General features: G+C 36.9%; 2 protein-coding genes and 1 long non-coding RNA gene across 8 annotated transcripts; 1 reads left to right on the forward strand and 2 right to left on the reverse strand.

The window, feature by feature from the left end:
* Window positions 1-602: 602 nt before the first annotated feature.
* LOC103946136 (protein AATF) lies at window positions 603-11,689 on the forward strand. Of its 6 annotated transcripts, XM_048591841.1 has the most exons (16): window positions 623-684; window positions 779-787; window positions 874-954; window positions 1,175-1,261; window positions 1,354-1,541; window positions 1,905-1,977; window positions 2,150-2,224; window positions 2,309-2,419; window positions 2,578-2,620; window positions 3,384-3,477; window positions 4,056-4,158; window positions 4,266-4,361; window positions 4,474-4,506; window positions 4,890-5,007; window positions 5,393-5,477; window positions 5,601-5,946. In XM_048591841.1, the coding sequence occupies exons 4-16, from the start codon at window positions 1,190-1,192 to the stop codon at window positions 5,722-5,724; spliced, it is 1,215 nt and encodes a 404-aa protein (XP_048447798.1). In that variant the 5' UTR covers window positions 623-684; window positions 779-787; window positions 874-954; window positions 1,175-1,189; the 3' UTR covers window positions 5,725-5,946. The 6 variants fall into 6 exon arrangements, with proteins under 6 accessions (XP_048447802.1, XP_048447797.1, XP_048447801.1 ...); XM_048591845.1 differs by lacking the exons at window positions 779-787; window positions 5,393-5,477; window positions 5,601-5,946 and adding exons at window positions 11,232-11,316; window positions 11,440-11,689 and having other exon boundaries at window positions 603-684; XM_048591840.1 differs by lacking the exon at window positions 779-787 and having other exon boundaries at window positions 605-684.
* On the reverse strand, window positions 7,140-7,947 carry LOC125480741 (disease resistance protein RPV1-like). The gene is made up of 2 exons (XM_048591847.1): window positions 7,678-7,947; window positions 7,140-7,544 (listed from the first exon to the last, which is right to left on the reverse strand). Exons 1-2 carry the CDS (start codon window positions 7,942-7,944, stop codon window positions 7,158-7,160), a joined length of 654 nt encoding a protein of 217 aa, XP_048447804.1. The 5' UTR covers window positions 7,945-7,947; the 3' UTR covers window positions 7,140-7,157.
* Window positions 11,558-12,774, reverse strand: LOC103942542. Its single transcript, XR_007261014.1, has 2 exons — window positions 12,140-12,774; window positions 11,558-12,051 (listed from the first exon to the last, which is right to left on the reverse strand). It is a non-coding gene; the product is annotated as an uncharacterized LOC103942542 (long non-coding RNA).
* Window positions 12,775-13,440: the final 666 nt, after the last annotated feature.

Below are 13,440 nucleotides of genomic sequence, written 5' to 3' on the forward strand. Positions count from 1 at the left end.
TGAATCGAATATAAAATCTAACACTTATGCTGTGTTTGGATGAAGAAATTTAAGATTATTAAGGAATTTAAAAATGACGGAAATTGAAATGATGAGATTTTATTTTTTAGAATTTGTAAATTTTCTTGTTTGGTTAACCTAAAAGAACAATGAAATTGAATACAGAATTTGTTATTTTTAAACTCTCAATCATAGAAATCGAGAAATGACACATATTTACATGAAATTTGAACTTGGGAATTAGAGGTCTCAAATTTCAAGTTTTTTTCCACACGGAAATTCTAAATTTCTATATTTATGAATCCAAATAAGGAAATTGGTGCATGTCAATTTATAAATTCTGATTTTTATCAAAATTCCAAATTTATTTCCATCATCCAAATATAATATTACTGAATCAAGAGATTTACTACTAGATTATGATAGTATATAAGTCGCCCTTATAAAGTGTGCAATAAAGTACAAATCAAATGTGACGGACCTGACTCAGTCTAATATTGATCTAACTGGCCCACGAAGCCCATTTCAGCAGCCGGGTTTGGGTTTTAAAATCGGGTAATTCCAAACCGGTAAATTCCATATCAATGCTTAAACCCCCAAACCCAAACCCTGTAGCTACTTCTCAGACTTGTCTCCGCCACTCTCCAACCCTCGCTGTCTTCCATCTTCTTTCAGCTTCAGAAGGTTGGGGTCTCTCTCTCTCTCTCTCTCTCTCTCTCTCTCTCTCTTCTCATACTTTTCTCTTTCTCTCTAACCCTCGCCGTCCTTCTTCTTTCAGCTTCAGAAGGTTAGGGTTTCTCTCTCTCTCTCTCTCTCTCTCTCTCCTCAGACTTGTCTCTTTCTCTCTAACCCTCGCCGTCCTTCTTCTTTCAGCTTCAGAAGGTTAGGGTTTCTCTCTCAGACTTGTCTCTGCCTCTCTAACCCTCGCCGTCCTCCTTCTTTCATCTTCAAAAGGTTAGGGTTTCTCTCTCTCTCTCTCTCTCTCTCTCTCTATATATATATATTTCTGTGTACATATCATTTGTTTCGCTTCAAATAAAACAAGGAAATTTCATCAATTCTAGAATTCGAGATTGATGAAGTTTGAATATTTGAACTGAAGTTGTATGTCACACCAAAGCTAAAATCTTTGTGGAAGTAAATTGTATAAACATTTGGGTGTTTGAATTTCTAGGGGTCAGGCGTCACAATGGGGAGGAAGGCTCGTCACAGTGACAGTGAGTTTGAGGACGATAGTGATTTCGACAGCGATGAGCTGAATGTTAGTTTAATTTGTAATTCTGTTGTTCAGTTTCGGTAGTTATCTGGTTTTGTTTTGGTGATTGTGTTGTTAATTGATGATTTGTGATGTAGATGGAGCAGGAAGAGGATGACTTTGATGATGAGCATGACGGTGAGGAGGAGGAAGAAGAATCAGAAAATGAGGAAGAAGATGGACGAGAAGATGGGGAAGAGGAAAATGGTGAGGAGAAAAACGACAATAAAGATGCCGAGATGGAAGAACTCGAGAAAGAATACATGAATCTTCGTCATCAGGAGCAGTAAGAGACTTCTGCTCACTAACCTTTTATTTTTTATTATAAACTTGTGATGCTTAATTAGACTGACGACGTAGAACTAAATAATATGAATGTAGGAGATAATATGCATTGCAGTCGGAGGTTGGTGGGGAAATTTGATATTAGGTTACAGAAGTTATTCAATAATAGTGCCATTTCATCGTAGCTCGCCTCTAAGTTTCAGTTTCTATTTAATTTAGTTATTATGAAAGGAAAAAATGGAGTATTACATACCTCTGCAATTATTGAGTTTGAGATAATAAGAAGGAACATACATCTATACATAGGTATAGGTGGATGTATGAAGTTAATTTTGTTCATCGTTTATTCCCTCTTCCCATGCAGAGATATTTTAAAGAATCTAAAGCGTCATAAGGACGAAGATCTTCTTAAAGGTCAAGCAGTGAAGAACCAAAAGGTGCGTTGTTCAAGATAATAGCTCTTGTAATATCCATATTGCTCCTTGATTAGAGCTTCTTTTTATGCCTCGCCTTAAAGTTGACAAAAAATATTTATGTAGCGGATTATTGTCTGGTCGATGTTTATTTTACCCATTTTTTATGCTTTTTTTTCTTTTCATTTTCCCGAAGGCTCTCTGGGACAAAGCTCTTGAGTTCAGATTCTTGCTTCAGAAAGCATTCTCAAATTCAAATAGATTACCACAGGTTGCTTATGCGTCCCCCTCCTTTTTTTTTTTTGTAGCTTTTTGACATGTTAAGATAGTATGTTACCCAAGAGGTTGTCTGCAGGAGCCAGTTAGGTCTTTATTTTGTGATTCACATCAGGGTGTCAGTACAGCATATTCTGATCTAGTTGACTCATCAAAGCAAACTTTGGATTCACTAGCGGAACTACAAGAGGTATGGCTATCGTAAAAAGTTGTCTACCTATAATACTACTTGGTCTGTGGTTTAGCTTCATACCTTGTGGTAATATAATATAAATTATTACGATTTGTTAATATTGACATTTGTATATGCTAAAATTTATCACATCATGCCATTTTTTCTTGTTACAGGCTTTACTTGAGAAGAACCCGTCCATCGTTCAAGCAACGGATAGTATGTGCAAACTACATTTATCATACGATTATGTTTATTTTGTAATACAATTGGCTCTCTATTATTGTTGTGCATTTGCTATCGGCGTGATAAGAATTGCCAGTATGTGTAAGGTTTGATATGCTGGTACTGAGTTATTATTAAGAGAGTAAGAGTGTCTATCAAGAGGAATGGATTAAGCTGAGCCTTGCCCAAGCTCATCCCAAAGTACAAAGCATCGAGCTTGAGCTTGGACCGGCTCAATTGTTAACCTAAATCTTCGCACATCAACTTTGGGTCAGTTGAATTGTAATAAAGTTTGTGCTTAGTTCTAATTGAGATCAAGGCAGTCCCAACAGGTGATGGTTTACACACAATAGGTTGGAACTTCAGAGTAGTTTGATCGGTCAGAAATATTGTTGTGTTCAACAAAAATTAGACACTGTGATTTTGTATACAGCATTCAAGGAAACATCAATAGGGTTTAGGTATATGTTCCAGTGGTCAAAAGCATAATGTTGGCATAGAAGCTAAATCAGTTGGGTCTTGCTTTGTTGATCTGAGCATAGCCAAGATAAAGCCAGATTTGAAATCTGCCCCAGGACAAATCTTTCGTGCTTGATCTTGTATAAACCTTAGCCTGATTAAGCAAAAAAAAAAAAAAAAGAAAACATTTGGCTTTTGGGCTACTTTGGTGTCCTAGTTTGTACTGTTTGCATTTTCATTAGTTTCATACTGCATATGTTCATGTAGTGCTTCTCCTAATAAATATCCTGTTCTGAAGGTAAATCTGGACAATCTAAGAAGTCAGAGTCATCTAAGAACATTGACGGTGATGGTGATGAGGATTGGTCACGGATTTCTCAGTTGCTGTCGAGGTACTCAGATCGTACTTTAGATACTCTGAGAAGAATTATGTTCTACTAACTACATATGCTCTTGTGTTGAAGTCTATCAATACTTGTATAAAACTGAAATATTTGTTTTCTTCTTCATGCCATATTTCTTTGCTCCATATGGAGCAGCAAAAGGAAATGTGGAATTTTTATTGTTTAAAATTCTCGTAATGGTAGATTCAAGTACCTTACTTTTATTGCTGTATTTCAATACCATAATATCCAACTTTTGTTATACTTCGATATATAGTTTTTCTCAGTTAATACATCAGGCTGTTATGTTATTTTGTCTCAACTGTTTAATATGCAATATACGCTTTGATAGTTTTCTGACATTGAAATTCCATTAGGCACTAAAGTAAATTTGTTTGTTATGTGTTTAATTTGAGATGTAGGGCAGTTATGGTATAAAAAATCTTCTACTTGTAGTCATGCTCCATCAACTTCTCTTGCATGATTTGTAGAAATTTGTTCTACTATGTTGTTCAACTTTTCATCATTGTATGAATTTCCATGTGGGTTACTTGGTCTAACTAAACCTGTCATGTTTTATCTTGTAGAATAGCTACTTTCAGAGACAAATCCATCAACAAATGGCAGAGGAAGACAGAGGTGACCACAGGTGCTGCTGCTATTAAAAGCAAACTGCATGCTTTTAATCAGGTCTGGCCCTACAATTAAAATTGTAACCATGCGTTCCCCTATGAGCGGACTTGTGCCATCCCTTGCGAGATATTCAACATGAATTCATTTATCCTTTCCAATTGCAGAATATTAGTGAACAAGTTGCTTCTTATATGAGAGATCCAAGCAGAATGGTTAGGCAGATGCAGATGAGGAAATCAGCAGTTTCTGTATTTGGCGCTGTAAGATATTAACTCTTACATCTAAATTGAAAAAATTGAAAATTTTACACTTCCCAAGCTTCTTGTCCATTCCCAAAAGAGATTTCTTCTTAATTTTTAAATGGATGTGCAGGTTCCTGAGGAGAAACATACTGCAAAGGGGGAGGTAATCCTACTGTTCTGCATATAATTGGTTAACTAGAATTCTATTCAAATCTGAGGCTCATCTATAAATTTGTTGCACTTAAATGTCACATGGATTTTACAGTTTCCTAAGTGCTATTTTAATTCTCAAACGAGGTACAAATTCATTGTTTGAGGAAGGATGCATTCTGTTAATTTGATACCATATTTGAACAATATTTTGCGTCGTTTGTGGTGTTTACTTCAATTTTCATTTTGGATGGCCCCTATTCTATTTGATGAATTTATTCCTTTGTTATATAAGAATGAATCGTGCCACCTGTGATTATTTTAGTACTCATCATCTGTAGCTTTGATTGTATCTTTTAATTAAAAAATTTCTTTATTATTCCTTCACTCTGATAGGAGACACAATCTGAAGCTGGTGCCCAAGCTGACGGTGACCCTGAACTTTTGGATGACTCTGAGTTTTACCAGCAGTTACTGAAAGAATTTTTTGAGACAATTGACCCAGCATCTTCTGGTAAAATTATTAGTGCATCTCATATGTAATACATGATTGCATTTGAATGTGATATACGGTTTTTCCAAATCTATAAGAGTTCCGGTAAATCAAAACACACAATCAGATTGCATTTAAAAATTGTGGCTTTTGAAATTGTTTATGATTGTATATTCCCAAGCGGTTCTGGATATCCTTGTTAATTTTTTGTTTGGGATCTGTATCTGCATCTGTTGTCTTCGTTATAGTGGGCTTGGAACCTAGGAGATCCTGGATATCTATTATTCAAGCTTTTGTAACTTTACAAATGGAACGCACTATCGTAGTTATTCCTGCTAACAATTAAGACGTATATTGTCAGCATATTGTTATTGATTCTGATTTTGCACTATTTGATTATCCTCAGAGACAGCCTTTTATTCTTTGAAAAAGTTGCATACAAAGAAGAGGAAGATTGTTGACAGAAGAGCCTCTAAGAGTCGCAAGATAAGGTATCAATAGATTCTTCGGTTCCCAATGTGAAACTGCTATGATTTTGTTTTGGAATGCCTTGGAGCATCTGTTGAGCAAACGAGGGCACGTTGTTGAAGGCTTATTGTATTATGCTTTTGCAGGTACAATGTTCACGAGAAGATAGTAAATTTCATGGCCCCGGAGACCATGGCCGTTCCTCCGATGCTTCCTGACCTCAATAATTTGTTTGGGTTGAAGAAGCAAAAACCAGCTTCCGTAGTGTAGGAAATGGCTAATATCTGTTGTACTGATATTTATGTAATTTACACAGTTTTGTTGCAAATGACAATTAAGATGTGTAACTTTTGACAAAGTGCATGAGGTTGTAAGCACTCAGTGGCAGGAAAGAAAAATTTCGTAACGGTAAAGCCATAATGTACACAATATTTGATGATGCTGAAGACATTTGAACTTGATATCTAATAGCAAGGGGCTTTTATATCTCAAGCAGTTAACATGACTTAGCTATGAATCCCATGTCTTGTGTATGAAGGCATAAAACGCCTTGAAGACAAGGTGATAATGCAGAGATGTCTGTATCTAGTCAAATAAAAAAACTCATGGAGGGCTTTTGGACTAGTGTCGCTTCTTTTTTCGAGAGATGGAAGGGGTCGAACGATTAGAGTGAACGTGAGAAAGAAGACGGCAGCATTGACGAGCCCCTTCCATCCTCCCAGATGGCGGTCGTTGCCTCCAGCCGTTGCCGCTGCAATTTTGTGATCGAGATCATTTTGTTGCTCTTCTTCTTTGCCTGAAAAACATACAAATAAGAGAGAATTTAGAGAAAAATGAAATGAATACGAGCAGACACCTAAGTGCTTTAATGGAGCATAATTTACCTGAGTCCATGATGCGGGTATTCAACCATTTCGGCCCTACAGAAATCAACATTTTTCATTTCTGCTTCACTGAACCAGCAAAAGTTGTACGTTCCTCATATATGCTCCAGCGGTGACAAACCTCCACCGATGACAAATGGATCATTAGGATCTGGAGTGGTGTTGTGTTGGGTACTTATCTTGTCTTGGTGCTCTTGCACAAGCTCAACCCCGAACTCCTTTACCCGAATAAATTCATCAGGCTTACTCGTCATTATGGAAACAACCACTTCATCTCCACATTCTAATATTATTGTTTCACTGTCCATTTTCCAATGGCTCAACCATGTCCGATCATCTCCTACCTCTCTAAAATGGCCACCGTAGAATCGTGGGCCATAGATCCACACCCTTGCTCTTGTTGCTCTCTTCAATACTCATAAATGTATGAGGTGAATAAGTCCAATTGAGGGTCTTGTTTGCGTAGGTAGCAAAGATATTCAAGCCCCGAATTTTGTGACTTGAAAGACAAGGCACAATAAAAGATATTGAGGACTTTGTACTTTTATAGCTGAACCGGCCAGGAACCTCATTCCCAGTAAAAAATGTGCTGTATATATGCAACCAACTACAGCAACGACTTCAGTTTTCGGCAACCCCACAAGTGATTCAAGCCTCTTACAGTGATTAAAAGAGAGTAACCAGAGCTTCGTCAAACCTTTGATGAAAACAGGTAGGCTAGAAAATTGGTTTATCATCTAAATCTAGTATTTGCAGTGAGGATAGATTACTTAAATCCGTAGCAAAGGCATCATCAGAAAGATTGCAGCTACGAAGTCCTTACTCTACTAAAGAACATGGCAAATAAGTCAAGATACTTGAATTTCTTCCAGGCCATAATTCACTTCTTGGAATTCCATCTGTTTCGAGCATTTTTAAAGATTCCGTCTTCTTCATCGTCTCATCAAGATTTGAGCACCCACATAAAATGAGAGTCTCAAGTGATTTTAGCATGCACATGTTCTTTGGAAGCATCCTAAGGTTCTTGGAATCCTTTAGATTCAAGTGCACAAGTCTGTCTAGGTTTCCAATGGATTCATGAACATCAAGCAGGCTTCCACAATCTACAAGAATCAATTCCTCTAGATTGGGGCAGTATGAGAAGTCCATGGTTTGACTAAGGCCATGAGAATGGCTCAAATCAAGGATCTTCAATGATGGAAGAGACTGCAAGAAAAAAATTAAAATAAAAAAAAAGAGAGATAAAATTTTTGGGAGTTAACATATCCAATTAGTCAACGAATCAAAACTTTAAAAAGCAAAAGAAGGAAAAGGAACTGAGATGCACATAGTAACATACTTTTGTTCCTTTGTAGACTTCTCTCATGCTACTATATTGCATTTCAAGAACAATTAGACACTCCAAGGGAAAATCAATGGGTATAGAATCCAAAGGAAATTCAAGCCAACACAACCATCTTAATCCTGTAGGGAAATTTGTATAACATCCCTCTAGCCGTACACGTCTAAGATGGAGTAGTTGTAATTTGTGTATCCTTTCAATTGCATTGGTTTCAAAGATTGTCTCATTTGTGTTTTTTGGACTCTTTGCAGGATGTCCATGCATGTGCAGAACAAGACCTTGGATTGTTTGTGTACCCTAAGGACAGAAAAGTGGAACAACATTAGCATGGATATTTTTCACAAGAAGAGTCCCCACTACTTCATATTATTCCTATAATTTCACTTGTCACCCTTGCTGGTCTCTACTAGTGTCGAACTCACCCATACAAAAGGCAGTTCTATCCCTTATCCTAATTTTAAATATTCCAATAAAATCCTTCCACACTAGTATGCGATGACACTAATAATATGTTATGTTTCATACAAGCAATTAAATCAATTGTATACATACCAATTAGAACACAAATTTTACAAAGTTTAAACAACAAGTACCCCGTCGGTGATAAGTTCCTCGACAAATCCGTATTTTAAGGGACGTTAGTGATATGTTTGAAACGTATGAAAATTTTGTGAAAATACGATAAACTTCAGAGATGTTGGTGTCATTAACCCTGCTCGGAAGGGGGTGGGGATGTGAGAAAATAGAGATGCCATAGACAGAAAGAGGGACCTGATTTTTCCTCTGAAAGCATGCCGTCATTTCGGTCAGATTGAGAGAAGTATGGGTATGAAATCCTGTGAAGTTAAGTTTGCTGTAGACTTACTCAAATTAAAAAATGGTTTCTTTACTGTTGAGTTTGGTTGAACAACGAGATGATGTTTTTCACCAAGTTATCAAATCAAGTGATTCTGAACCTTTAAATTTAGTCCAGACTGACTCACTCCACCCTCTCTGTGTCTCTCACTCTGAAGTTCTTCAACGTTTTCGCCCGAATTGCTAAAAAATTACAGCTCTCAAACATATCAGATCCCTTACTCACCCTTATGGCATCGACGCCCCAAAGGTATATTCCTCTCATCACTTTCAGAATCCAGTATATATGCGTGTATATATATTTGCCAGTGGAAATTTGTAATTTTGATTGTTCTCTGGGGGTGGTTTTGTGCATGAATAAGGTACTGGGTTTTCGCTATATTTTGTTTTCGGGATGTTGATGGTTTTGGTTATGCTCTCTTTTTTTTTTTCCATTTTTTCTCAATTCTCTGTAAGTGGAACTTTTGTATGCAATTGCTTATATAATTCCTTTTGGCCGTCTATCAATTTTATGCTTTGTTTGGTTGTTTTACTAGGGATTAATACAAGATGAGAAAGTTTGAATTTTTTCCTTATTATTGAATTGTGTATATAATTCGGAGTTCGAAAATTTCAAAATATTCAGCCTATGAAGTGAGATTTTTCATTCTTGCTTGACGATTGCTTCTTTGATTTTACCGTGAAGTGATAAATATTACTTTTTTGATGTTGCCTTTTGCTCCCATGGAATGAATAAGAGTAATTAGTCTGACCGTCATACAACTGATACATGCTTGCTTTGATTTTGGTTGGATCATTTCATGGTTGACCCAATTTTCATGCCTTCGTGGTTCGGTTTGATCCTAGTGAATGGTGTTCTTTGTTACTCTATTTCCATATAAACAATACAAGTTCTTTATTCCCCATATTCTGTACAAAATTTAGTTTAATGAAATGTAATTAGCTTTTTCAATGTACTAATGATTGTAACCTTTTGAATTTTAGGTAATTAATAAGACACAATGATCATATTCGTTTTGTCTTTAAAATCCGCCCTTTTGATTGTACATGGGCTCTTGATGCAAACCGACATACTTATTTTACCATGTCTGGTTAGTTTTTGAATTATTTTAAAGATAGCTTTGTTGATTTGCAGTTTTGTGGGATTTACCGAAGCAAAATGTGCATTATCCTAATTGATGTATTTGAGAGTGCAATTGTGTTGCTGCTGGCTTTTGAGTATCAATTCATTGCTAGGTGTGCATTATCCAAATTGATGTATTTGAGAATGCAATTGTGTTTTCCAGATTTTGTATTTTTCTGTGGAAGTGATTCATAGCTGTTGTGGATTACGGTTTCAAAACCCACAGCAGAGCGTGGACAGTTTTTCTAGTACTGTACTATATTGAACTTCTTTGTGTAACATACGGGTAATGCTATATACACATCACTTTTTACCTTTTATACTGTACAGTCTTGTTAACTTCTGTTCATTGACCTTTCTTCAATTCATTTGATCCGACGGCCAGAAAGTGAAAAGAGTGTGTGAGGGTAAAAATAGGTGTATGGATAGCATCACCCCTAAGAGCAACTTCACCCCTTCCAATTGCAAGAGTGATTGGGTGATTCAATCTACCAAAACCAACACAATGAGCTCCATCCCAGCCCAAACAAGTCGGGCTACAGTAAAAAAAAAAAAATATGAAGCACAACTGGTATTAAAAATCTTATACTTGTAGTCATGCTCCGTCAACTTCTCTTGTATGATTTCTAGAAATTTGTTCTACTATGTTGTTCAACTTCTCATTATTGTATGCATTTCCATGTGGGTTACTTGGTCTAACTAAAATTGTCACGTTGTATCTCGTAGAATAGCTACTTTCAGAGACAAATCAATCAACAAATGGCAGAGGAAGACAGGTGACCATGGATTCTACAATTTCCTATGTGCTATTTTAATTCTCAAGCGAGGTACAAATTCTTTGTTTGAGGAAGGATGCATTTTGTTAATTTGATACCATATTTGAACAATTTTTTGTATCGTTTGTGGTGTTTACTTCAATTTTTATTTGGCATGGCCCCAATTTTATTTGATGAATTTGTTCCTTTGCTATAAGAATGAATCATGCGACCTGTGATTATTTTAATACTCATCATCTGTAGCTTTGATTGTATCTTTTAATTAAAAGTTTTCTTTATTATTCTTTCACTCTGATAGGAGACACAATCTGAAGCTGGTGCACAAGCTGATGGTGACCCTGAACTTTTGGATGACTCTTGAGTTTTACCAGCAGTTATTGAAAGAATTTTTTGAGACAACTGACCCAGCATCTTGTGGTAAAACTATTAGAGCATCATATACATAATACATGATTGCATTTGAATGTGATACGGTTTATCCAAATCTATAAGCGTTCTGGTAAATCAAAACACAATCAGATTGCATGTAAAAATTGTGGCTTTTAAATTTGTATAAGATTTTATATTCCCAAGTGATGCCGGATATCCTTGTTCATTTTCTGGTTTGAATCTGTATCTGCATCTATTGTCTTCGTTATAGTGGGCTTGGAACCTAGGCGATCCTGAATATCTGTTATTCAAGTTTTTGTAACTTTAAAAGTGGAAAGTGCTATCGTAGTTATTCCTGCTAACAATCAATACCTTTATTGTCAGCATATTGTGTTGATTCTGATTTTGCACTATTTGATTATCCTCAGAGACAGCCTTTTATTCTTTGAAAAAGTTGCATACGAAGAAGAGGAAGATTGTTGACAGAAGAGCCTCTAAGAGTCGCGAGATAAGGTATCAATAGATTCTTCGGTTCCCTATGTGAAACTGCTATGATTTTGTTTTGGAATACCTTGGAGCATCTGTTGAGCAAACTAGGCCACATTGTTGAAGGCTTATTGTATTATGCTTTTGCAGGTACAATGTTCACGAGAAATAGTAAATTTCATGGTCCCAGAGACTATGGCTATTCCTCCGATGCTTCCTGACCTTAATAATTTGTTCGGGTTGAAGAAGCAAAACCCAACTTCCGTAGTGTAGGCAAGGCTAATATTTGTTGTACTGATATTTATGTAATTTACACAATTTTGTTGCAAATGACAATTAAGATCTGTAACTTTGACACTTACTAGCAAAGCGGATGTTCTTGCTTTCCCCCGTGCTGAAATCTTCTCCCCAAAATTCAAAGAATTGATTCTTGCCAGTGTTGCTAAAGATACCTATTGCCATGCGTTTAAGATGGCTTAGCTATGAATCGAATTCTTGTGTTTGAAGGCAGAAAACATCTTGAAGACAAGGTGATAATGCAGAGATGTCTATATGTAGTAAAATAAAAAACTCGTGGAGGGCTTTCGGACTACTGTCGCTTCTCTTTTTGAGAGATGGAGGGCGGAACGATTAGAGTTAGCGTGAGAAAGAAGACGGCAGCAGTGACTAGCCCTCACCATCCTCCCAGATGGCAGTTATTGCCTCTAGCACTCGCTGCTGCAATTTTGTGATCAAGATCGTTCTGTTGCTCTTCTTCTTTATCTGAAAAACATACAAATAACAGAAAATTTAGAGAAAAATGAAATGAATACGAGCAGACCCCCAAGTGCTTTAATGGAGCATGATTTACCTGAGTCCATGATGAGGGTATTCAACCATTTCGGCCTACAAAAATCAGTATTTTTCATTTCTGCTTCACTGAACCAGCAAAAGTAGTAATTTCCTGATATATGCCCAGCGGTGACAAATCTCCACCGATGACAAATGGATCATTAGGATCTGGAGTGGTGTTGTGTTTGGTACTCATCTTGTCTTGGTGCTCTTGCACAAGCTCAACCCCAAACTCCTTTACCCGAAAAGACTTTCCACGTTTCGTCACATCTTCACATTCTAATATTATTGTTTGATTGTCCTTTACCCGAAAAGACTCTCTACGTTCCATCGTCATTACGGAAACAACCACTTCATCTCCACATTCTAATCTTATTGTTTGATTGTCCATTTTCCAACGGCTCAACCATGTTATGTCTTCTGGAGAACAGCGACAGTAGAATCGTGGACCATAGATCCATTTCATACCCTTGCTCTTGTTACTCACTTCAATACTCATTACTGGCTCAGGCGTATATATCAATCTATCTTTTGCAATGATAGCAAAGATGTTCAAACCTCTAATTTTGTGACTTGAAAGAAAAGGCACAATAAAAGATATTGAGGAATTTGTACTTTTATAGCTGAACCGGCCCGGAGCCTCATTCTCCGCAAAAAATGAAGTGGGTGATTGGGTGTTTTTGAAGTTGTCACCATGGAGAGGTGTTGTCCGGTTCGGGAAGAAAGGCAAGTTAAGTTCCAAGTATATCGGACCATATATGATCACCTAGAGAGTTAGTGAAGTGGCTTACAGGCTTGAGTTACCTTCTGAACTGGCTAAAGTGCATAATGTTTTTCATGTGTCGATGCTTCGTCATTACGTTGTAGATCCGTCGCACGTGATACTTCCTCAACCATTGGAAATTAATCCAGATTTGACATATGACGAGGAATCAGTAACGATTCTAGATTCGAAGGAGAAGGTTCTGCGGAACAAGACGGTGAAATTAGTGAAGCTTTTGTGGAGGAATCACTCTGTTGAGGAAGCTACTTGGGAAACAGAAGATAAGATGAGAGGTTTGTATCCTCGATTGTTCTACGATTACTAGTGGGCAGTTTGATTGGTTGTTTTGAATTTCGGGATGAAATTTCTTAAGGTGGGTAGGTTGTGACAGCCCATCCCGAATTATTTATACCGTGTACGTGAAATGACGTTTTTGCCCCTAGTGGATAATTGTCATTTTGGTGTGTGGTTGTTTTTCTTTTGGCTAGTGGCATCTCAGCCACACATCCATCCTTATATTCTTCATCCATTTCTCCAATGTTTCCTCTGTCCCGAAG

Source organism: the organism of the source record quoted next, unplaced genomic scaffold, assembly GCF_019419815.1.
Source record: "Pyrus x bretschneideri cultivar Hongxiangsu unplaced genomic scaffold, Pyrus_bretschneideri_v1 Contig35, whole genome shotgun sequence".
NCBI classification, from domain to species: Eukaryota; Viridiplantae; Streptophyta; class Magnoliopsida; order Rosales; family Rosaceae; genus Pyrus; species Pyrus x bretschneideri.

Excerpts from the sequence above, each read along its gene's own strand:
- LOC103946136 (XM_048591840.1), top strand. The coding sequence starts at position 1,190 with ATGGGGAGGAAGGCTCGTCACAGTGACAGTGAGTTTGAGGACGATAGT. Across the intron at positions 4,159-4,265 it reads AACTGCATGCTTTTAATCAG|AATATTAGTGAACAAGTTGC; the intron begins GTCTGGCCCTAC and ends TTCCAATTGCAG. Across the intron at positions 4,362-4,473 it reads CAGTTTCTGTATTTGGCGCT|GTTCCTGAGGAGAAACATAC; the intron begins GTAAGATATTAA and ends ATGGATGTGCAG.
- LOC125480741 (XM_048591847.1), bottom strand. The coding sequence starts at position 7,944 with ATGCATGGACATCCTGCAAAGAGTCCAAAAAACACAAATGAGACAATC. Across the intron at positions 7,545-7,677 it reads AAGTCTACAAAGGAACAAAA|TCTCTTCCATCATTGAAGAT; the intron begins GTATGTTACTAT and ends TTTTTCTTGCAG.